Source organism: Microchirus variegatus (assembly GCF_963457635.1).
Source record: "Microchirus variegatus genome assembly, chromosome: 1".
NCBI lineage: Eukaryota > Metazoa > Chordata > Actinopteri > Pleuronectiformes > Soleidae > Microchirus > Microchirus variegatus.
In genome coordinates this window covers 40,425,359-40,446,784 of record NC_139802.1, presented here as the reverse complement: position 1 = coordinate 40,446,784, position 21,426 = coordinate 40,425,359, and the positions used below count along the sequence as shown (strand labels likewise).

Genomic DNA, 21,426 nt, shown 5'->3' with positions numbered 1-21,426 from the left:
TCTACTGATCGGACGGGAAATTGCAATGCGTATCCAGCACCACGAGGGAGAACTATGAAGGCTCGAGAGGTCTCCGTGGTTACGCAGTCGGGGAAGTATAATGTGGCCTTAACGCTGTTTTTTTTTTACTGTGTATCTGCGTCATTACCTTGTTTATGAAGCCCTGAAGTTTTGAAACAAACAGTTCAGCCATTGCTGAGAACGCTGGGTTTTATTGAAATCTCGGGCTCAGCGAGATCTCTGAAAAAACCCGTTCTCTTTACGTAACCAGCAGTTCTCCTAAACATCGGATCCTCCTGCTCCTGCCTGGGCACTAGTCCGGGCACTAGTCCGGGCACATTCGGTTGCGTACATTGTACCGCAGAAGAAAAAGAACGTCCGTTGTGGATGTGTTTCACTTGCGACAGTGTCTTCTGTGTTCGATTCCGTAAAAAGGGACTACGGCGGGGAGTTGTGACAAAGCTTTTTTTAAACATTGTTAAAACAATGTTTTGATAATGAGTAGCAGTGCATCCACCGTTCCAGAGGGGGGAGCTGCGCTTCTGAGAGCTGGTGAACCAATTACATCATTTCCAGGTACCTGGCCAATCACAGGACAGTTGGGAAAGGTCTCGTTGGCTGGCCAATCACAACACATTTCTGTCCTCTGGGGGTGAGATTTCAGTCTGAAACAGCGTGACTGACGAGGGCTTCAGTGAGGAGAGATTTCTATCAGCTCGTTTGCAGCAAATCGGAGGTTTTTGACCATTAAAACAAGTTAATGTATGTAAGTAGACCTCCATAACTCACATATATGTGCGAAAGGACCACTCTATGGGAGCTTTAATATCAGGTTTATCTCACAGAGTTTACATTCAGCTGTAAATGTCCTATATTTTCGCTTGTTTGAGAACAAAAGCCAAAGTAAGCATTTTCAGTGTCAAACGCTGACTTTGATCGCACTCCAAGCGTTCTGCTGCGTTTTTATTCATTTTCAAGAACAAAAAAAAAAAAAAGGAGGTCTAACCCCAACATCCTGGACATGCATTACTGTCTGAAACTCAGTCCAGCGAGCAAGTGCCCCATATGGTGGCAGACGTACTACAGCGGGCCAGAGATGTGTAAACCTGGAGGTTCCAAAACATACACTACCCCACTGCCAAGAACTGAGATTATTCCAAGCAGTTTTCCCCGCACAAAAGCGGCAGCGAAAGCTTTCTTGATCTTCGCAAACCTTTGCCTGAGAAAGCACCAGGTTGTGACCTGATGACGAGAGACAGGTGCAGCTAATAAACGCACAGCAATGTAGTCCAGAGCACCAACAACAACAACAACGCCAATTACTAAATCTGTACTAATTTTATTCCTAAAAGAGAGATCGTTTGGATGATGCGATGGCAGCTAATACAAATAATCCCACCTGCATTATTAAAGGTCTGCTGCCGTAATTCTGCACACGCCATCTATGAGTGTGTGATAACGAGCAGGAAGTGCAGTGAAGTGCAGTTCTGTCATTATCCTCAGGCCACAGTAAGTGAAAAGCGATTACCGGAGACGGCAGAGGGAGCCAGGTCCTGCTGGCAGAAGCAGCTCACACTGTGTCCCGCAGCCATATGGAAGCGCTTTGCTTCCCCAGTCATGCCCCGTCGGGTTTAACAAAAGTGGCGACTACCACATACGTCGCTATTGGGACTTTCATTCAGTGCTGTCTCTTATGAAAGAACTCCCCTAAAAAGAGGCCTACTTCAAACAGAGGAGTGTCAAACTGTGAGAGCATAAGAGCTTAACCAGAATTAACATCCAACATCACAGTGGGCCGAGGCGCACTCGCTGAAAACAAGGACCTCCGTCTAATTGAGTTGTGACTTTGGTGATCTTTAAAGTCTTAAATTTGTCTTGGTCCATTATTTGGCAACGTGCGCACGAACGTGAAACAAGTCCAAGCATTTTGCAATCACGGAATATTGCAGTGGAATATCATCTGGCTGCTGCTGGATAGCAACACAAGATTGTTTTGACCTGATGTAAAAGCTATTTTGGTTTCAAGGAGACTCCTAATTTCAAGGTTGTCTCAACAGCACTGACTTAAAGAGAGACACGGCCAGCATCGTAACTTTCCCCCCCCCCACTGACTGAGGCCTGACTGACACTCCGTTCCCACTGGTCACAAAAAACAGTTTAATCCAGGGTTAATCTGCTTTTTTTTTTTATCAGGAGGAATGTGTTTAAGCAGCATTCACTCCTGCTTCACGTGTTTTTATCGGTGTGAACATAAAACCTGGGTTAAGACATTCTTTTTTAATTTTTCCAAAAAAGTCACATCACTGTCATCTTCTGTCCATTAGAATAGCTGCGAGCAGTCATTCGATTTCATTTATTCCCATCAAATGGAATTTTAGCTTTAACATGGACATCATGGAACTGTGTATGTTCTAAATGTGCCTGCCTTAGTGCAGGTAACTCAGTTTATCTATTTTCTATAGATAAGTCTTATACAAATACTACACAGGCCAAATTTTGTGCAACCCTGACCTAAACGATAGTCGTAAATAGTACAGTTATTAAAGATGGTAACCACAGTATCATTATCAGTCTTTAGTGGCTACACCCGGGTTTAAAAGTTCCATATTATACCCTATTTCTCCAAGTTAACCTAGTTCCCTGGTGTCCTAATGACACAGCGGTTCAATCACTCTGCCAAAACAGCCCTGTTCAGAACGCTCTGTTTAGTAGTATCTCTTTAGGTCCATCTTAAATAAAAAGTAAAACGAAACTCAAGGGACAGGAAATGACATCAACCACAGAGGCTACTGGGAGCTAACAGCAGTTAGCATTGGGAAAAGTGATCATTTGCAAGCTCTAGCAGGCACATTGCCGTCATATATAACATGTATTCAATGGACAGATAAATCCTCTGAGGCTGGAAGTTTGTGTGGAACTCTGTGCTGCACTGTGGAGCCAACTTCAACTATAACATTTCGCGGACTTCCGGTTTTCGGACACCGTTGCCCTCGCCAGCACTCTCGCGTGTGTTACGGACAAAGCGGAGCTCCGCGAGACAACAATTGCAGTAATTTGGCGCATTTTGACGTCCCAATGAGTGCGGAAGTCAACATCGCGTGTTTTATCTCCTGTACTTAGACTGAGGAGGACCACAAAAACATGAGTGAGTCATTTTTTTTCCACACTTTGCCGACTGATAGGACCTCCAGAATCCCAGATATAAGGATTTAAATGATTAAAAAGTTGATTTTGCATAATATGGGACCTTGATGTATACCTGCTAATTGTAGTGTGAAAGAGGCAGCTGCAGCACTCACACGTTACATGCCGCACATCTCAGTGATGGAGCAATTTGATGAAAAGGCAACACAAGAGAAGTCCTGCATTAGCAAAGTTAATCAGCCTGAACTGAAAATCTGGACAAACCGCTGTGTTTGGTTTCAGTTATCTCACTAGGAATACGATCAAAGCTTGAATTTAATGGACTACATTCTGACTGATTGTGCTGGCTGTCACTCAGGATAAACACATTAGCATTAATGAGAGAAGGGTAAGTCTATGATGTGTGCTGAGGGCTACCTTTTAAAAAGGATATGATATAAATGCTCAACACACACACAGTATCAAAGATTGATGATGCTTCTTCACCTCTTTCACAGACACACACACAGATCACCTTCGACTCTCACTGCTACCTCTGACAGAGGCGCTGTTTGCCTCTACTTTAGTCCGCTAAGTAATTTGTGTCGAGTGCCAACATTCCTGTTTCAAATAGCAGGTCCACTGACGTTGGTCCACTGAGCTGCAACTTAGATACTTGTGTGCGTTTGTGTGTATGTGTGAAAGTGAGGTGACGCGGATGGAGACGTGGGTTTCCATTTGGGATGGCCATGAATATACAGTGTGATCATTTGATATAAAAATCGATAAGCAATCGATTGCCTACTTGTGAGAAGTTGTTTACGCGGACATGTTTTCCATCTTAATCATATACACGCATGTCAGAAATGTCAATATAAATATTTGGGCTGATTTGGGCAGCGTGGGGATGAGGCGGTCAGCGCTGGTGCCTCGCAGCAAGACAGGTCTTAGCTGTAGTCTCAGTTTGATCAAGGCCTGCCTGTGTGGAGTTTCTGCAGTTTCTTTTTTTTCTTTCTGTGGGCACTCCTGCTTCCTCCTACGCTCCAAATTGGGCGTAAGTTAATTGAAGATTCTAAATTTAACCGTAGGTGTGAGTGTAACTGTGCATGTGTGCATAATCGTTCGTCCAGAGATTGTGTCCAGCTAACCCCAGTGACCTAACCCATGATTTGCACAATTTTTAAACAGCAAAATGCGGCAGAATTCAATTTAAATCAACCCAGTGATTAAAAGACACCAGCAGACAGAACGTGACTGCAGAGGAAGGATTTCCTGCTGCACAGAGACAGTAATTAATAGATGCTAATGATTGTTTTCAGTGTGTCTGTGTCTACTAGTGTCTGAACATAAAGAGGAATGATCAGTCATCTCTTCTAGATCTGTGAAAGGTGCAACGTGAACTCATAAAGAAGCAGACGAGGAAATAGATGGAAGAAAACTGACCATTTAGTGGAAACGTTTCCTTTGTTCAAGTTCCTTCAAGTTTGGTGCTTTGATATTAAATAGGGTTTTGGACAGTGGACAAAAAAAAACATACATCTGGTATGAATTCACTACATAAGATCTAATTTCATAAACATAACCTTAGGACTGAATACTCTCATCTTATTGTACAGATAAGGTGATTTTCCGCTCAGTTTTCCTCCTCTCTACTGCACAGTGCAATAGCTCCCCCTTCAGGTTACTATACTCCATTACAAGTACATCAACACCTTGACGCCATGACCACATACAGTAGGTAGCGTCTATATGACGTAAAATGACAGTTGAAGAAATCTCATAGTCGTTACCTGCGGCTCGGCTTCTTCCCTCGGTCTTCCTCACTGGGCTCGTCTGCCATTTCCGCGCCTTTGTCTTTCTTCAGCTTTTTATTGACGAGGTCTCTCATCTTCTCTTTCTGATCAGGATCGCGCTCGTCGTCCTCGTCCAAGTCGCTGTCGGCATCGCCTTCGACCCTGTCCTCGTCTGACTGGAGGAACATGTTGAAATTCACGATTAAGTCAAAGTTTTTCTGGGAACAAAAAAAAAAGATGGTCTGACTTACCTCAGCTGCCTCTCCAGGTGCCCGTTTCTTTTTCTTCCTTTAAATGAGGGAATTATAAAGTGACGAATAAATGGACAAATCAAGGATTATTGATTGATACATAAATGATTGTGCATACTTATCAACTGCTGGAACAGAACTCAGTCTGGGATCATCTTTCAGTAGGTCATGACTGCTTTTACTTTTCCCTTTAAAAGTCTAAAGAAACAGAGAATAGCAAACATGTTAAGACCAAGCGTATATATGGGGTAGTAAGTTATCCAGGTAATTTATAGACAAACCGCTGTCTAAGCCTAACCCGCCATATTATCTAGTGATCATTCCAAACAAATGACTGTTGTGATGATACATAAACACATAAATACCTGGCTGACTTGACTCGCCATCTCTTCTTCCTCTTCAGCTTCCTCCCCAAAGGATAACAGGCTAAAGTTCCTAAACCAATCACGATAATGTCAGAAACAAAGCATCGCAAAGCAATACTTGGAGCTACAAGTACACAGAAAATCTGTGTTAAATAGCTCCATATTCAATAGCTATCGTTGATCTAGGGCAGGGGGCTGCAACCTTTGAAGAATGAAACTCATGTTTTTCACACTTTTTTGTCAAGATAAAGGCATAAAAAAAGTGTTTGATATTTCTAGTGTCTGTCACATCCAATTGAAAAACCTCCCCCAGAAAGCCTCAGACATAAACTACACATAATCCTTTTTTTTTCAAGTCGTTTTTCTCCACTTTAGAGGTTGGGTATCGACTTTACATGTGATTTTATCTTCATTTTAAGGAACAGATAGGGTTTTTGCAGCTCCAGATTAATTTTATTTGGGTGCAGAGGGGACAAAAATGGCTTTTTTTCATTCTGAAGGTTGCAGACCCCTGATCTAGGGTGTTTTTTCAGTGACTGTAAATCTGCAAGAAAATGTTAAAGTATCACACAACACTTGATACAACCAGGAGACAGAAGGAAGTCCACAAAGAGGCTCTAGAGGCCAGGCTGTTTTGTCAGTGAATAAATAAAACAGAAAAAACATATAGTATATGCTTACTTAATAGGACATAGCGAGTTTAAAGAGCAAACTATCACAAGTTAAGCAATTTAACGATGTGAGTTATATCAATATCAGCATGTGTCATCCAGTTGAATTTACTTGTGTTTATATGGCAGTGGCTGCACATACATTAAAAAAAAAAAATATCCTCATTGCCAAATACTGAGACCGACAAAAAAGTTGAGAAACAAAAACCCTCGTTGCTTGTTATGACACAAACGTATACAGCAGTAGTTCCTACGTGATAAGAACAGTCAGAGAGAGGGATGAAGATGCAATCACTCACTTTGTGGCTTTGGACTGTGATTTCTTTCCCTCCTCTTTGTCCTTTTCCTTTTTGGTTTTCTTTGTTTCACGAGGTACGATGTCATCGAAAGGAGAGTGAAGCACCTGGAAAAGGCAAAAGACATTTTGTGCTTAGGTTTTTAAATCCTTAAAAAGTAAGAGGGAAAAGGGAAAAAAAACTAGAAGTGGATGGAGAAAATACCTCAGTGGTTTTGATTTTGTGAGGATTTAAAGGCCTGTCATCGTGGTCACATTCGACTTCTGTTAATCTGAGCAAATTATAAACCGTGTCTCCCGTGACCTGCAATGTTGAAATAAAGGGAATTTGCTGAGGACACGCTTTACACAAGATAAACACATTTGAGAATCGCTATAGCTCTTCAGACGTACCTTGCCGAATATGGTGTGTTTGTTGTTGAGCTCATCCGCGCGTGCTAAAGTGAAGAAAAACTGACTGCCGTTATCGTGTGGCCCAGCATTGGCCATGGCAACCAAACCTCGTCTGATGAAGCGCAGTCGGGAGTGAAATTCATCCTGTAATTTGAGCCGAAACAAAGATTCACTTTCAGTCCTATCAGTAAAAATCAATCTCCCAATGTCACGAGGACAGGTACGCTGATATCTTGAGTGTTTACGTGTCTTAAATCTGCAATAAACATGATAAAAAAAATAGAACGCAGTCTGACCTTGAATGGACGACCGTAGATGGACTCTCCACCTGTACCTGTCCCAGTTGGATCTCCGCCTTGAACAATGAATTCAGGCACCAATCTGTGGAATATTGTGCCATCATAGTACCCTGGAACACAGAGATAATAATAATCCACATGTCATTGGTACATTACACCAGGTCAAAGTAATTGTATGTAATTGTGTGTACATGTACTGATTCTGATTTTATTGGTGGTGGACAACTTCTAAGGTCTTTCAGTCAGTGACTTTGGAATTTTAATTCCAAATAATAAAGATCAATCTCTAGTTTAAAAACTAGATGGACAGCTTGAACTAAGTGAGGGATTCTGTTGTGATGTTGAAACTACTGTGATTCATTCGACAGGTATATTATATATACACATATTTACAGTATTTACCTTCCATACACAGCTGCACAAAGTTCCTGCATGCTTTCGGAGCTTCCTTGGACCACAACTCGATGTCAATATCACCTGCTGAGGTTTTCATCAGAACCTGCGGAAAGAGCACAACAATGGGGCACGAATAGGACATTTAAAAGTGTAAGAACTTTGATAAAACACGTACATTTTAAAAGGATGAGGTTAAAATAGGTTGGAAAAAAAGCCGCGTTCACCTTCCCATTCGTTGGAGGCTCTTGAATATAAATATTGCTCATTCTGACTCCACGGTTCCGTTTTTCGCTAAAGGAACAAAACTTCGATTTTTATACTGATTCTTAAAGACGATAGTAATCTAATATGGTGAATAATGTGTTAAATCAGCTCGTTTTTCAAGTAACACACTCTGTCTACAGCCATATTGGTTATTACTGTGGGTCTTCAGCGTATTGTTTATTCCTGACAACAAGGGGGTGTTCTCGATTAAAACAACTTCTAATTCCACATTTAACGACCATTTATAGTTACATAAAACAAAGAAATCATTTATTTGAAATATTTGTATTATTTATTCGCGATTGTATCCTTTAAAATGGTGCTGCTTCCGAAAATACTAAAAATATTATCGTAAACTCTCCTATTGTTAACTTTTGGTTTGACCCAAGTGTTCACGATAACAAACCCCCCAGAAACAGTGAGGTACATTTAATCCACAACAGCGTAGTTTTTTGAAAAACGTTTTTAAACTCATTGAATGGTGAAAATAAATTGCGATAAAAAATATTTAATTGTTTGAATAAATTACTGTGCAGCATACATGGGGATTTTCTTTAAAAACAACGAGAGAGAATTCTGACGTCCCTGCGCGGGCCGGAAGTACCACAACTGCGGACGGAACAGTCTGGAAAACCTGAAGCAATGGCGGAGTCAGAAAACAATGTGGATTTAAAACGAAAAGCAGAAGAAAATCAGGACGAAGCTGGAAATGGAGAAGACGAGGAATGGGTGGGACCTATGCCAAGCGAAGCCACGACGGTCAAGAAGAGGAAAGGTTGGTTTCTGGTCGATAATTAACTTCCTGCTATGGTTCATATCTGACTCCCGCTTTATCTGAGCTAATGAATGCTAACTAGAGGCAAGCTAACAGTATGCATTATTTGTTTTAGTTCTGGAATACGAGCGTGTCTACCTGGACAATTTACCTTCGGCTGCCATGTACGAGAGGAGCTACATGCACAGAGACGTTATCACGCACATAGTTTGCTCTAAGTAAGTTGGTCTTCAACAAACTTCACCACTTTGTCTTTTGACAACTATACTTAACTCAAAGTAAAACTGCTATATTCATTTTCATTACAAAATGTGAATTGTTGCTGCAGTAACACGTCTAGTATTACTCATTTCCCTGTACCCATCTCCCCTATTATGTGAAGTAGTGGTTATGGCTAATTTGGTCATAATAAGGTATAAAAAAATTCACATCACCAGTGTTGTTAATCTGGAAGGTAGACAAGAACAGGTGGCTGTAGTTCTTATAAAACCTAATTCCAAAGATATTAGTTAGAAACATGTGATTATGGTAAATATAGTTTCATGGTAACACTTGTATACAAGGAGAATAAGGGCATCATATCACTTTTTTATCACTTTCTTTTCTTCAAAAGGACTTTACTTGTCGTCTGTCTCTGAATCTCAAAGTTAATGTCCTTCCATTACAGGACTGACTTCGTCATCACAGCCAGTCAGGACGGCCATGTCAAGTTCTGGAAGAAGAAAGAGGATGAGGGAATCGAGTTTGTCAAACATTTCCGAAGTCACCTGGGTATGAATTGAATTCTCCACAATCTCCTTTAGGACTCGTTGCTGGTGCTGCTAGTGTTTTGATGTAATGTTATGACTTACATTATTTAATTTTTTTTGCAGGTGTGATTGAGTGCATTGCAGTCAGTGCTGAAGGTGCTCTTCTTTGTTCTGTTGGTGACGATCAGGCCATGAAAGTGTTCGATGTCGTCAACTTTGACATGATCAATATGCTGAAGATGGGGTGGGTACAATTTGCATTTTGTGTCAGGTGTTATGTGTTGATGTGAAGGACGGAACAAAGATGCAGTGATGCTAATTTCCTTTATCTTCTCTGCGCAGCTATCATCCAGGCCAGTGTGAGTGGATCTACAATCCCGGCGATGCCATTTGTACAGTGGCCTGCTCAGAAAAATCAACAGGGAAGATCTTCGTCTACGATGGAAGAGGAAGCAATGACCCTCTCCATGTCTTCGAGAAAATGCACTCCTCACCCCTGGCCCAAATCCGCCTGAATCCCAAATTTAGAGTCATTGTTTCAACTGACAAAGCTGGTATGCTGGAATATTGGACAGGCCTCCCAAGTGAATTCAAATTCCCCAAACATGTGGATTGGGAATACAAAACAGACACAGACTTGTATGAATTCGCAAAACACAAAACCTATCCCACCAGCCTTGCGTTTTCTCCCGATGGAAGGAAAATGGCGACAATTGCGTCCGACAGGAAAGTCAGGATCTTCCGTTTCCTAACAGGAAAACTGATGAGAGTGTTTGATGAATCATTAACGGCAAGTTCTCCTGCGTGGTTCAGCCTTCGTTTTTTTTTTTTTTTTTTTTTAAATATATGTGCTGAATCCTCAGGCTCATCACCTTTTCTTTGTGTGTGTGTGTTAGATGTTCACAGAGTTGCAGCAGATGAGGCAGCAGCTGCCCGACATGGAGTTTGGGAGGCGGATGGCTGTGGAAAGAGAGCTGGAGAAAGTGGACGGTATTCGGTTAACAAATATCATCTTTGACGAGACCGGCCACTTTGTGCTGTATGGGACCATGTTGGGCATTAAGGTCATCAACGTGGAAACCAACAGGTATGGCGGTGGAGAAGTCGGTCTCGAAATTCCATATTGTGTGTTCTTTGTCAATTACCTTGTTGAAATCTGAATTTAATTCTTCTGGATCTTGTGTCCCAGATGCGTGCGTATCCTCGGGAAGCTGGAGAACATCCGAGTGGTGAAGCTGAGTTTGTTCCAGGGGATCGCGAAGGCCATGAAAGTGGCCCCCACTGTGGAGATGAAGGCTTCTGAAAACCCTGCTCTGGAGAACATGGAGCCCGACCCCACCATATTCTGCACGGCGTTTAAGAAGAACCGCTTTTACATGGTGAGACGACGTGACGTTCGCTTCAACGTCACGAAGCTGCATTTACTCCCATTTGTGTCCATTTAACGCATCTTCTTTTTTTTGTTTCCCCTCCCAAGTTCTCTAAAAGAGAACCAGAGGACACGAAGAGCGCAGACTCGGACAGAGACATCTTTAACGAGAAGCCTTCTAAGGAAGAGGTGATGGCCGCCACGCAGGCCGAGGGTCCGAAGAGAGTGTCCGACAGTGCCATCATCCACACCACCATGGGAGACATCCACATCAAGCTCTTCCCTGTAGAGTAGGTTTTCAGCACAGACGTGATTGTGTTGTTCAGATATTCTTTTCTAAGCAAAATATTAAGACAGCTTTTATATTTTGTTTTCTTAGATGTCCCAAAACAGTGGAGAACTTCTGTGTTCACAGCAGGAATGGCTACTATAACGGCCATGTTTTCCACAGAGTAATCAAGGTAAGTTTTTTTCTTTCTTCCAGTGGGCAAAATACATCTGCTGGTCTTTGGGAGCTGTTCTGCTAACTCTTAGACATCACACAGAGAGCAGTGGGGCAGATGCTCCATGTTTTGACAAATCTTTGTACTGGCCTTTTTAACTTTAGTGCGTCTAAGATTTTCCTTGATGAACACGAACCAAACCAGCTGATAAATATAACGATGTATTAAAAACGTGTGAACTCGCCCATAAATCCGTCTTTGTTGTGCACAGGGCTTCATGATTCAGACCGGAGACCCCACAGGCACGGGCATGGGCGGGGAGAGCATCTGGGGAGGGGAGTTTGAGGACGAGTTCCACGCCACGCTGAGACACGACCGCCCGTACACGCTCAGCATGGCAAACGCAGGCGCCGGCTCCAACGGCTCACAGTTTTTCATCACTGTTGTACCCACTGTAAGTTAACAATCACTAATCCAACGAAACATGATTGATAGGATACCTACAAATTGTACTTTCTAGCTGTTGGTTTTGTTGCATCTTTGCACAGTCCTGTCCCTGTATTGTAGCTAATAAATGAATCAGATTAGCATATAAATCAGGCGTTGCATCTCCATTTCTTTCGTTTCTTAATAGTTTTGTGTGCTCCTGTTTTATTCCTCCACAGCCTTGGCTCGACAACAAGCACACCGTGTTTGGAAGGTGTACAAAAGGCATGGAGGCCGTGCAGAGGATTTCCAACGTCAAGGTCAACCCCAAGACTGACAAACCGTACGAAGACATCAGCATCATCAACATCACCGTAAAGTGAACATATGCCCGTATCGTGTCCTGTACAGAGATTCTTCTTCTTTTTTTAAAACTCATTGACGTATTAAAATCCTCAAGCAGGAAAGAAAATTACTTCTGTCGTTCTTCGTAATGAACGTTATGAAGAGTCTGTTTTTAAGTCTGCAAACACACAATTAGCTGTTCACATCAGGTCAGTTAGTTTATCATTATTTTTTTACAGCAGAACATTATGAATAATTTACAAAAGCCATTATGAGTCCACTTGTAGCAAAGGTTTTCAATGAGCGTTGTGCTTCTACAATTAAAAAAAAACAAACAAATATTTTTCACAAACTATGTGGAAAGGCTTTTTTTTACGCGTGCATTTTTTTTTTTAATTTGTATTTTTATACATAGGTACAAGTTGTAAATTACATTACATAGCAATGAATAAAGATTAAACTCATATGATAGTAGTGTCAGTGTTGGGGTTTCGCTAAGTTTCACATTACATTCCTGAAGGCTGTAGAAGAGATGGAAGGTGGACCATGTCGTAAGCCCTCCAATGGGATTCATGTGAGATGTTTAAATAAGAATATTTTCACAAGATGTGTTTTTTTTTCTTTTCTTTGCAGTAAGATTAATACTCAAGAATCCACTAAGTGCATCTGACGAACTCTGCGTGCAAAACAGGCCGAATCGGTGCATTATAAAAAAAAAAAAGGATTTTCTCACATGGCCCCGCCCCTTTGCCTGGCTAAAGTAATGTCCTTGTTCCTGCTCATAAATAGTTTCAGTAAACAATTTTGCTCTGTAACAGAAAACACTACATTCAAATCAAAACTCTAGTCGTGTGCCTTTACAAGACCAGCTGCGGCATTAAATAAGTTCATACACTTATATATATATATAAAAAAAAGTACACTTGTACACAAAACTTACCCCAGCGCCGGCCAATTAACGCGAGGAAACACTCGACTGCTATTGCTGCATTACGGAATATGACGTTCGGGCCCAAACGTGAAGTCGTCGGGCTTTCGTTATAAACACAAAGAACGTTTCTGTACCATCTCAATCACCTGCAGATACACTGGATGTAACTGGGCATAATCCGTTATGTCTGAGGAGTATCTGGAGCATCGTGAATCATAAAAGGTACGTAAACAATACTAGCATTATAATATGGAAAGTAAAGATAACGGTCCGCTCTGTCACAGGACGCAAGCTGCAACTGCTGACATCTAACTGGACTCAAGCCAAGTAGCTATACTGTTAGTTAATAATGAAGAAAAGCCAAAGTAGCCGATGTGTTATTCTGTACGCATAAGCTGCCACGAAGAAATGAAGCATGATGGGAGTTTGGCCTGAAAAGATGGTTGTCTTTACTGATCGATAATTACGCCACTTTTCAGTGTAATTCTGCACCTCCTCTGAGGTCTATTTACAGTTTCGGCTATTTCTGTGCCACTCAGAGATACAGTGGGCGCTCCGATTGGCTGTTTCACTAAAAGTACTCTACATACAGGTCGCTTTGGTACTGCCTATACTGCAATTGAAAGAAGCGGCATCAAACACAATCAATCACATTTCAATTTTGTTTAGCTCACACACAGCGGACATCACGTCATCACTTTAGCAACATTTATGGCTAAAGCTATGGCTAACTAGAGTTGCTATAGCTAAAGCCATAACAGACACGGCTCTGCTAACCTAGCATGTACCTTCAAGCATTAACGTGACATGCGCGTGTGCGTGAACCTGTTGGTTGAAACTCAATCAACCCAATTTCTAGCGATCCTGCCTACTGCAGCTTTAACTCAGAATTTGGCCCTCAAGAGTTTATCAGCATTTGAGACGGTGGGTGCATGAGGAGGGAGAGTAGTGATTATTAGTTTTCATGTTCCCATTAAATGAGCCTACACAGCAGAGTACAGAGAAGTAAAAGGACGAAGGCTTAAAGTTGTGGCATCGCCTTAAAAGTCGGTGCCTGAAGCTCAGATTCTGGGGTTTGACCGTTTCGGGGGGCGAGTCATTAAGGAGATGGAGGTGATATGTTAGGCGACGTCCAGGACACCTGCTGCCACCAGCTGTCTGGAGAGCCAATCCAATCCCTCGTGGAGGCCCATCCCGCTGCGGGCGTCGCAGCCTTGGATGTGCCAGCTCCGCCCGCAGCACAGCTTGTGCAGGCTCAGCAGCTCCGTCATTTCCTCCACAGAGACGGCGCCGGGAACATCCTGCAGAGCAAAAAAGAACGGTGATCAAACCATGTCTCCGAGAGCTCAGGAGATCAATGTGTAGGAAGTGTGCTTGAATTCCACAGGATGTTAAAGAGGTCGTATTATACCCTATTTCACCAAGTTAAACTAGTTCCCTGGTGTCCTAATGAACATGTCTGTGACATGCTTTGGTCAAAATACCATAAGGATGAAGCACCACAGCAGTTCAATCACCCTGCCAAAACAGCCTTGTTCAGAACGCTCGTTTTAGTAGTATCTCTTTAGGTCCACCTTAAAAAAAAGTTTAAAAAACCTTACTGGGAGCTAACAGCAGTTAGCATTTGCAAAAGTGATCATTTGCAGGCTCTAGCAGGCACATTGCTGTCATTTATAACATGTATCCACTGGACAGATAAATCCTCTGAGGCTGGAAGTTTGTGTCGAACTCTGTGCTGCACTGTGGAGCCAAGAAAATAACTTTTCGCGGACTTCCAGTTTTCGGATACGGTTGCTCTCGCCAGCACTCTTGTGTGTTTTACGGACAAATCGGAGCTCCGCGAGACAACAATTCCAATGAGCGCGGAAGTCAACATTGCCTGTTTTATCTCCTGTACTTAGACTGAGGAGGTCCCCAAAAACATGAGTGAGTCATCTTTTTATCACACTTTGCCGACGGATGGGACCTCCAGAGTCCCAAATATAAGGATTTAAATGATTAAAAAGTTGATTTTGCATAATATGGGACCTTTAATTCTTCGTACCTGTTTGTTTGCAAAGATGAGCAGCAAGGCGTCTCTCAGCTCCTTCTCGGTCAGTAGTTTGGCCAGTTCACTGTGAGCCTCCATGAGTCGGTCTCTGTGGCAGCTGTCGATCACAAACACCACCGCTGCACGAGCACAAAGATTCAAATTCGTCATCAACTACCAAACCTTTTACAGACAGTCCATAATGCTAAGTAATTATCAAGAATCATAAGGACAGAAGTTATTTACAGGGGATGGTCAGGTCAGTATAGATGATTACATGAAATGAAATGCTGCACATATCTGCAATCCCCATTGAAAACCAACAACGATATGATATTCAAAATCTAAGACCATATCTTGTCTCGTGTCACGATATCGATATATTGACCAGCCCTAACTAAAATGACCACATTTTCATAAAAGTATGTCAGTTTATTATTTAGACAACATAAAATAAAACAAAAGTGTAGCCTGTACCTTGAGTGTTGAGATAATAGTGTTTCCACAGTGGTCTGAGCTTATGCTTTCCACCCACATCCCAGATGGTGAATTTCAAGTTTTTATATTCAACCGTCTCCACATTGAAACCTTGAACACAGAGAGAGAGAAAAAAAGGGTTTATTTTTGACAATGTGGAGGAGATTTGAATCATCTTGACAATATGACTGTATTATGCTGCAAATGCACTCACCAATAGTCGGGATGGGCTGCATGAACTCGTCCTGTTTGAGCTTGAAGAGGATGGTGGTTTTCCCTGCTCCATCAAGCCCGAGGGTCACAACACGTATCTCCATCTTGGGGCCAATGTGAACGCGGTTGTCCTGAAAATAAAACCACATTTTGACCGGGCACTGTTTACGTTATTTTCTTAGCTGTTGGCAGGGGGGGATAAACCAGTGTGTACCTTAGTGAAGGTGACAGGGATGCCTGCATCCAGCTGAATGTGATCTGCCAGCTCAGTGAACTGGTGCTGCTGCTTCTGCAGCGTCTCCAGCAAACAGTTGATCTCCTGCTTCGCCAGCACAACTCTGCAGTCGTCCTGCATCAGAAAACGGAGCAAACGTCAGGACTAATCCAGTACTGGAGTGAAACTGGGGTCAGTGTCACCCTAAGACTTTGGATATGGGTTGAGCATGGCCCGATGGTGTGCATCCTTGATTTTCAAATTTTATTTTTCACTGATTTATCACGCTACACCAGGCAGGCAGCGGCTCATCAGCAGCAGCTGTGCTATCTGGTGCGGGGAGGTGGGAGTGAAGAGGCTGTTCTCACGGTGGGTGAGACATTTTCACACGGTTCACCGCAGAACATGGTGTTATACTGAAACAACAAAGTCGGTGTCCATTCACCAGTACCCAAGCACATTTTTTTTTTTAGCATGCTACTACTTTGCGGCTAACTTGGCAAACCTCCAAGTTTCCAAAGGTAAGCTACCGAGGCTACGATTAGCATTAGTGTAGGGCTAACATAATAGAAACACTGTGCAACCTGATTAGGCACAACGCAAATGTTTTCATTTTGGATTAGTATTAGCGTAGCTAGCCAGTGGCTGACAGTCACAAAACAGCTAGCTACGCTAATGCTAATCGGAAATGAAAACATTTGCATTGTGCAAATGACTCCTCTGTTAAATTATGAGATTTTTATACATTTCCTTGGTAAATGTTGGAGATTAACCCATGTTTTTAAGATTTTTAAGTCTTTTTGACTGATCTACAGCTCGGCATCGTTCGGCTTGATTCTTGTGTCGGACATCGCGCTCATGCCTCTTCCTGTGACGACACTCTGACCAATCAGTAAAAGTACTTGGTAACATGTACTATCACTAGTGGAACTGCAAGATAACCGTATCGTAGCGAGGTGTATCGATTCACTTACTTGCAGATGCCTGTGATCCTGCATTTTAAGCTGATACTGGTAACAATATCAGCACATCTCAAATATACAAACAAAAAGCCCATGGCGCTCATCACACTTCCTACCTGCTGAAGTGTTTTCTCACAGTGCAGACAGGCGGTGGACACCTGAGACAGCAGAATGGTCATGTCCTCCTGCTGCTGCCTGAGCCAGATCAGCCTCTCCCTGACGTGAGCGTCCACCACGCTCAGCGCCATCTCCTCCTGCCGACACAGAGTCTCGTGGAGGTCGGCGAAGTAAGCTCGAACGCAGGAGCGTGCGCTCTCTGCCGTGCCAGGGACCTGGTGAAGAGACGATGTTGTTGTTGTTGTTGTGAAAAAGAAGCACGATCATTCAGGTCAGTTTTTTTATGGAAAGGAGTGGCCCTCGGTTGTTTCTTACGTGTTCTGTGTGTGCCATGCCGACTTCATCCTCGACTATTTGCTCTCCGCCCTCTATCTGCTGCACGATGCCCACCAGCTTCCTCGAGTACTCGGACACCTCGTCTGTGAAGGTGCGGATGCAGTGGGCCATGTCCAAAATGGAGGCACGGATCTGATTAGCTTCGGTCTCAAGAACAGCGTGCTGAAAAAAAAAAAACGAAGTTGAAGGTACTCGATTCAAGTCTTTTCATGTGTCGTTCCATGCTGGTGGAATGACCTAGCGAGCGCTACCGGAACAGGGTTACCCTGTCTATCTTCAGGCGTTTTCTGTCCACTGTTCCCATCTAGTGGAGTTCTTTCCAAGACTACTTCTATGTAGCTTATTCCTCTCTTGTAAATTGCTTTGGATAAAAGCGTCTGCTCAACGCTTAAATGTAATGTAAAGTCTTTTCAAAACAATTTGACATAGGGATCCACTTTATTAAAGATGACAAACCATCGTACACCCAATTTGTAATATAAACAAGGCAATCAGAGATGGCAGACTTTCACCCCGTTCACGCAACAAGCCTCTGGCGGCCTCTGTTGGTCATGTTGGCAAGTGCAAGTGTGGAAGCACAAACAAACAAACACACACACAGAGCCACCAAAAACAATACTTGATTACGACAGGAGGTGATATGTGTATAGTATAACATGTATGACTATTTTTTACTGCCATTTCGTTAAGACCTAATATAATTTGGTATCATCACAAGTATAATTTTCAAAAGATATCGGTTTGACAAATGAAGTTTGCAGCCAACCAGGGAGAATATATTAATAAATATATGTGTTAAAAGGCTATACACTGATGGTTTTATGAAGGAACAGCATGTTATGACGTACCTTGTGTCCCTGGTGCTTGCCGTACTCCTTGCACACGCAGCACATGAGAGGCCCAGACTGACACACCTCCTCCAGGCAGACGAACTCGATGGCGTGGACCTGATGCTGCGGACACAGGGTCTTCTCGTGAGGCTTGTCAGCCAGCGGCACCCGGCGGTGTTTGGCCAGCGTGCGGGTGGAGTGGGTGAGCTGGGAGCACTCGGCGCACAGGTGGGTGGCGCACACGGTGCAGTACATGGACGCCGTGTGGCTCTCGTCCTCGTCGCACCGTATGACACACTGTAGTTGAGGAGAAGAATTGTGGAATGAGAGAGTGAAGGTCAAACGCAAAGCTTTTCGAATAACCAGTCCTTACTTCTCCCATTCCTTTGAGAGCACCCTCCGCCATTCCTGACTGGTTGGAGGCTCCATTCTGAAGTCGCTCCAGGAGTTCCAGCAGAGCAAAGTTCTTCTTCAGACCCCAAACACCAGAGTCACCTAAACATGTGGAAAAAAAAGCCATTTCAAGCACTTTCAATGTCCATTTTGAGGCTTTTTCCACCACCGAAAAATATTTCTATGAGCTACTGCAGTACCTGTTCAATATACTGAACTGTGTGTGGGCAAACAAGGCCCCAGGAGGAGCAGTTTTCATTTTAGGTTCCTTCATTTATTCAAACTATTCAGTCAGATAAAGAAATGCAGTTGTTATTTCAAGCATTTTTCATGATATCTACTGTCTGGGCCTCTCGTGTGCTGCTGTGTCAGGAGTACGGTAAGCACCGGGGACTTTATAAGATGATTTTCTATAGACATTAAACATTCTATGGACATTTCTCAGCATGGAGTTCTTTACTGAAGCATTTTACTTCCTGTTTTTCTGTATGCATCACTGCATTTATAACTTGATGATCCAGTTCCAGTTCACAACCTACATTATCTCAAGGCACTATACACAGTAAAGCAGTCCTTTCCTTGACACTACAGGCAGCACGTGTCAAACTCAAGGCCCGGGGGCCAGATGTGGCCCGCCACGTCATTTTATGTGGCCTGCGAGTGATTAATTAGTCTTAAAAGTCTGTGTTAAAATAGGTCTATGCTGCTTTAAGGCGTGCGTTGACCATAAACTACATTTCCCACAGTGCACGGCGAATGCGTTACCCGCAAAGTGACGGCACCACCACTAGATCGCAGTGTATCATTGTATATGCATCATGTGACGAGTGAAATTGAATAAGTAATAAATACAGAAAGTTATTTAGCAATATGTTGCAGAGTAGTTACGTTTATTTTACATTATCTTTGGTTACATTTAGTTACATTTATTCTGTATGACAGTTACATCTGGCCCTTTGAGGATAACCATTATGCTGATGTGGCCCTCAGTGGAAATGAGTTTGACACCCCTGCTCTACAGTGACAGTGAAAACACACTCTCTCTCACTCACCCAGCTCGGTGACCTGTCTGTCGAAAGGGCATCGGACCGCTCGGCCGTGGAGAGGCAGACGGGTGAGACAGTCGTGACACACGGTGTGGCCGCAGAGCAGAAGGCGAGGGACCTTGTCCCCCTGCAGAGAGAAAACGTCCTCGCACACACCGCACTCCAGCACCTGCGAATGAGCACAAGTGCAGAAAAAAAAACACCGTGTTTATTAAAAACCCACATTATCAACCGATCGGAGACAATAATCTGAATAAAACACTGCCATGGAAACAGCATTTTCCCAGTCATCTTAACCCAACTAGAGTCACACTTGGTAATACACCGATTACCAAATCAGATTATAACAACAAATTGGAGATTTCACAGCAGTGGGTTATTCTATGTCCAGTGCCAATCTTTAGAAATCAGTGAAGCTTTGTCTCTCCAATCTGCAATGATCTGACAATGCCATGTAAACACCTCTTTCTGCTATAATATTTTGGTACATTTGGACTAATCCAATAATGCAAACAATTGTCAAAAATTATATATGCTTTGTATAATATATATATATATACACAAACATGAACTGAATTTGCTGTTATCATCTCTAAACCTCAAACGGATGCTTCACTCAGAATAAGGTCAACTGTCAGATTAGTGTAAACACAAGTCAGTATAAGCTTTGTTTGGGTGCTTTACAGCTGACGATTAAACGCAGCAGACGTTAACAGTCGTGACCTTTAAAAAAAAAATCTATGTCACTATTGTAAGTGGAGCACGTCCGGACTCGTATGTAAACCGATCACGTTGCTATTAAAGAGCTGCAGTGAAACTGCACAGTTTGTGCAGACGCCAACTAGGCTAACGACTGTGCTAAGCGTCCAGCTCCGGCTTTTGCAGGATCACTATCAGCACTTAAGTGTTTGCATCGCATAAATGCAGCTAAATTCACAAGGAAATTATGCGAGCAGTGACGTACATGACACAATTCATGAATGCACATTAGCCTAACAGAAGAGGGATGAGATGCTAGCTTCTACCGCCACCTACGCCAACGCAGCAGCGTTCAACAAAAAATCAGAAGCCACGACGGCGGCAGACCCAAAAACAAAACAAACATCAGCATTGCAAATATTATCTAGCTGTCGGTTTTAATAAGCCTCACGACCTTCACCGTGTTTCCATTCGATCCCCTCCCGTGTCGGATGCAGTGCTCCATCGTCGCTACAGCGCCCTGCTTGTTTATTCCTGCGGCAGCGGCGGCCATTCTTGGACGACAGCGCAGAAGAGCACCGAGCAGGTGCGAGAGCACAATCCCCCCCACCCTCCTCAACAACTTCCGGTTTCGCTCCGTTAGCATACGGTATGCTACTTAGGCGGAGATACAATGAGTTTCACTGTATCGCTCATATGTATACTCATATATTACGACATTATATATGTACTGTGAGAGAAAGCTAGCGTGAAACTTGAGGCTATTCGTGCGTTCCATGCGCAATGCAACCGGGTCGTGCTAGCAAGCAACATGAAAGGCCGTCAACCGCTTGCTTTTAGCTAAGTCAAAAACTTAAATCATGACATAACTCATAAAAATTATCAAATGATTTCATACTTTTAATTCATTTTCTATGAAAATACGCTCTATATTGAATAATTGTATACGTATAATTGATGCCGAATACAGTTTTGGACATGTTCTTGGTCAAAAATAGACTGGATTTCTAACAACTTATTACGTTAGCTACAGCTAGACACTAAATAAGCGATACACGTCTTTAAGAATATGCCCAATCATTCCAATACTACAATATTACAATATTACAATACAGCACGGCTTTATTCCAGGTCTGACTGCCTTGTCCGATGACAATACACGCTTTCCATTACTATAACTGTCCATTTATATTTGTAGTTCTCACTCCTTACCAGTCGATGG

The 21,426-nt window shown here is 42.8% G+C and overlaps 3 protein-coding genes across 5 annotated transcripts in view; 1 reads left to right on the top strand and 2 right to left on the bottom strand.

Annotated features, from left to right (window-relative positions):
- cwc27 (CWC27 spliceosome associated cyclophilin) overlaps nt 1–7,983 on the bottom strand; it is a 31,553-nt gene extending 23,570 nt beyond the window's left edge. For both annotated transcript variants that reach the window (XM_083900349.1, XM_083900350.1), the window contains exons 1-10: nt 7,811–7,983; nt 7,593–7,689; nt 7,188–7,300; nt 6,892–7,035; nt 6,704–6,802; nt 6,503–6,606; nt 5,533–5,602; nt 5,286–5,365; nt 5,168–5,204; nt 4,914–5,092 (exon numbers count right to left, since the gene is read on the bottom strand). In XM_083900349.1, coding sequence (XP_083756475.1) covers nt 4,914–5,092; nt 5,168–5,204; nt 5,286–5,365; nt 5,533–5,602; nt 6,503–6,606; nt 6,704–6,802; nt 6,892–7,035; nt 7,188–7,300; nt 7,593–7,689; nt 7,811–7,852 — 965 coding nt within the window. In that variant the 5' untranslated portion in view covers nt 7,853–7,983. The remainder of the gene's footprint in view (nt 1–4,913; nt 5,093–5,167; nt 5,205–5,285; nt 5,366–5,532; nt 5,603–6,502; nt 6,607–6,703; nt 6,803–6,891; nt 7,036–7,187; nt 7,301–7,592; nt 7,690–7,810) is intronic.
- A 500-nt stretch (nt 7,984–8,483) lies between these two features.
- On the top strand, nt 8,484–12,129 carry ppwd1 (peptidylprolyl isomerase domain and WD repeat containing 1). Its single transcript, XM_083902001.1, has 11 exons — nt 8,484–8,625; nt 8,741–8,843; nt 9,293–9,396; nt 9,498–9,618; nt 9,717–10,164; nt 10,271–10,461; nt 10,564–10,753; nt 10,852–11,033; nt 11,123–11,204; nt 11,458–11,640; nt 11,852–12,129. Exons 1-11 carry the CDS (start codon nt 8,493–8,495, stop codon nt 11,993–11,995), a joined length of 1,881 nt encoding a protein of 626 aa, XP_083758127.1. The 5' UTR covers nt 8,484–8,492; the 3' UTR covers nt 11,996–12,129.
- A 192-nt stretch (nt 12,130–12,321) lies between these two features.
- On the bottom strand, nt 12,322–20,766 carry trim23 (tripartite motif containing 23). 2 transcript variants are annotated; one of them, XM_083893348.1, is made up of 11 exons: nt 20,659–20,766; nt 19,512–19,674; nt 18,440–18,561; nt 18,085–18,363; nt 17,216–17,398; nt 16,900–17,115; nt 15,822–15,956; nt 15,609–15,738; nt 15,395–15,505; nt 14,933–15,057; nt 12,322–14,189 (listed from the first exon to the last, which is right to left on the bottom strand). In XM_083893348.1, exons 1-11 carry the CDS (start codon nt 20,755–20,757, stop codon nt 14,010–14,012), a joined length of 1,743 nt encoding a protein of 580 aa, XP_083749474.1. In that variant the 5' UTR covers nt 20,758–20,766; the 3' UTR covers nt 12,322–14,009. The 2 variants fall into 2 exon arrangements, with proteins under 2 accessions (XP_083749474.1, XP_083749473.1); XM_083893347.1 differs by having other exon boundaries at nt 20,665–20,754.
- Between the last annotated feature and the right edge of the window lie 660 nt (nt 20,767–21,426).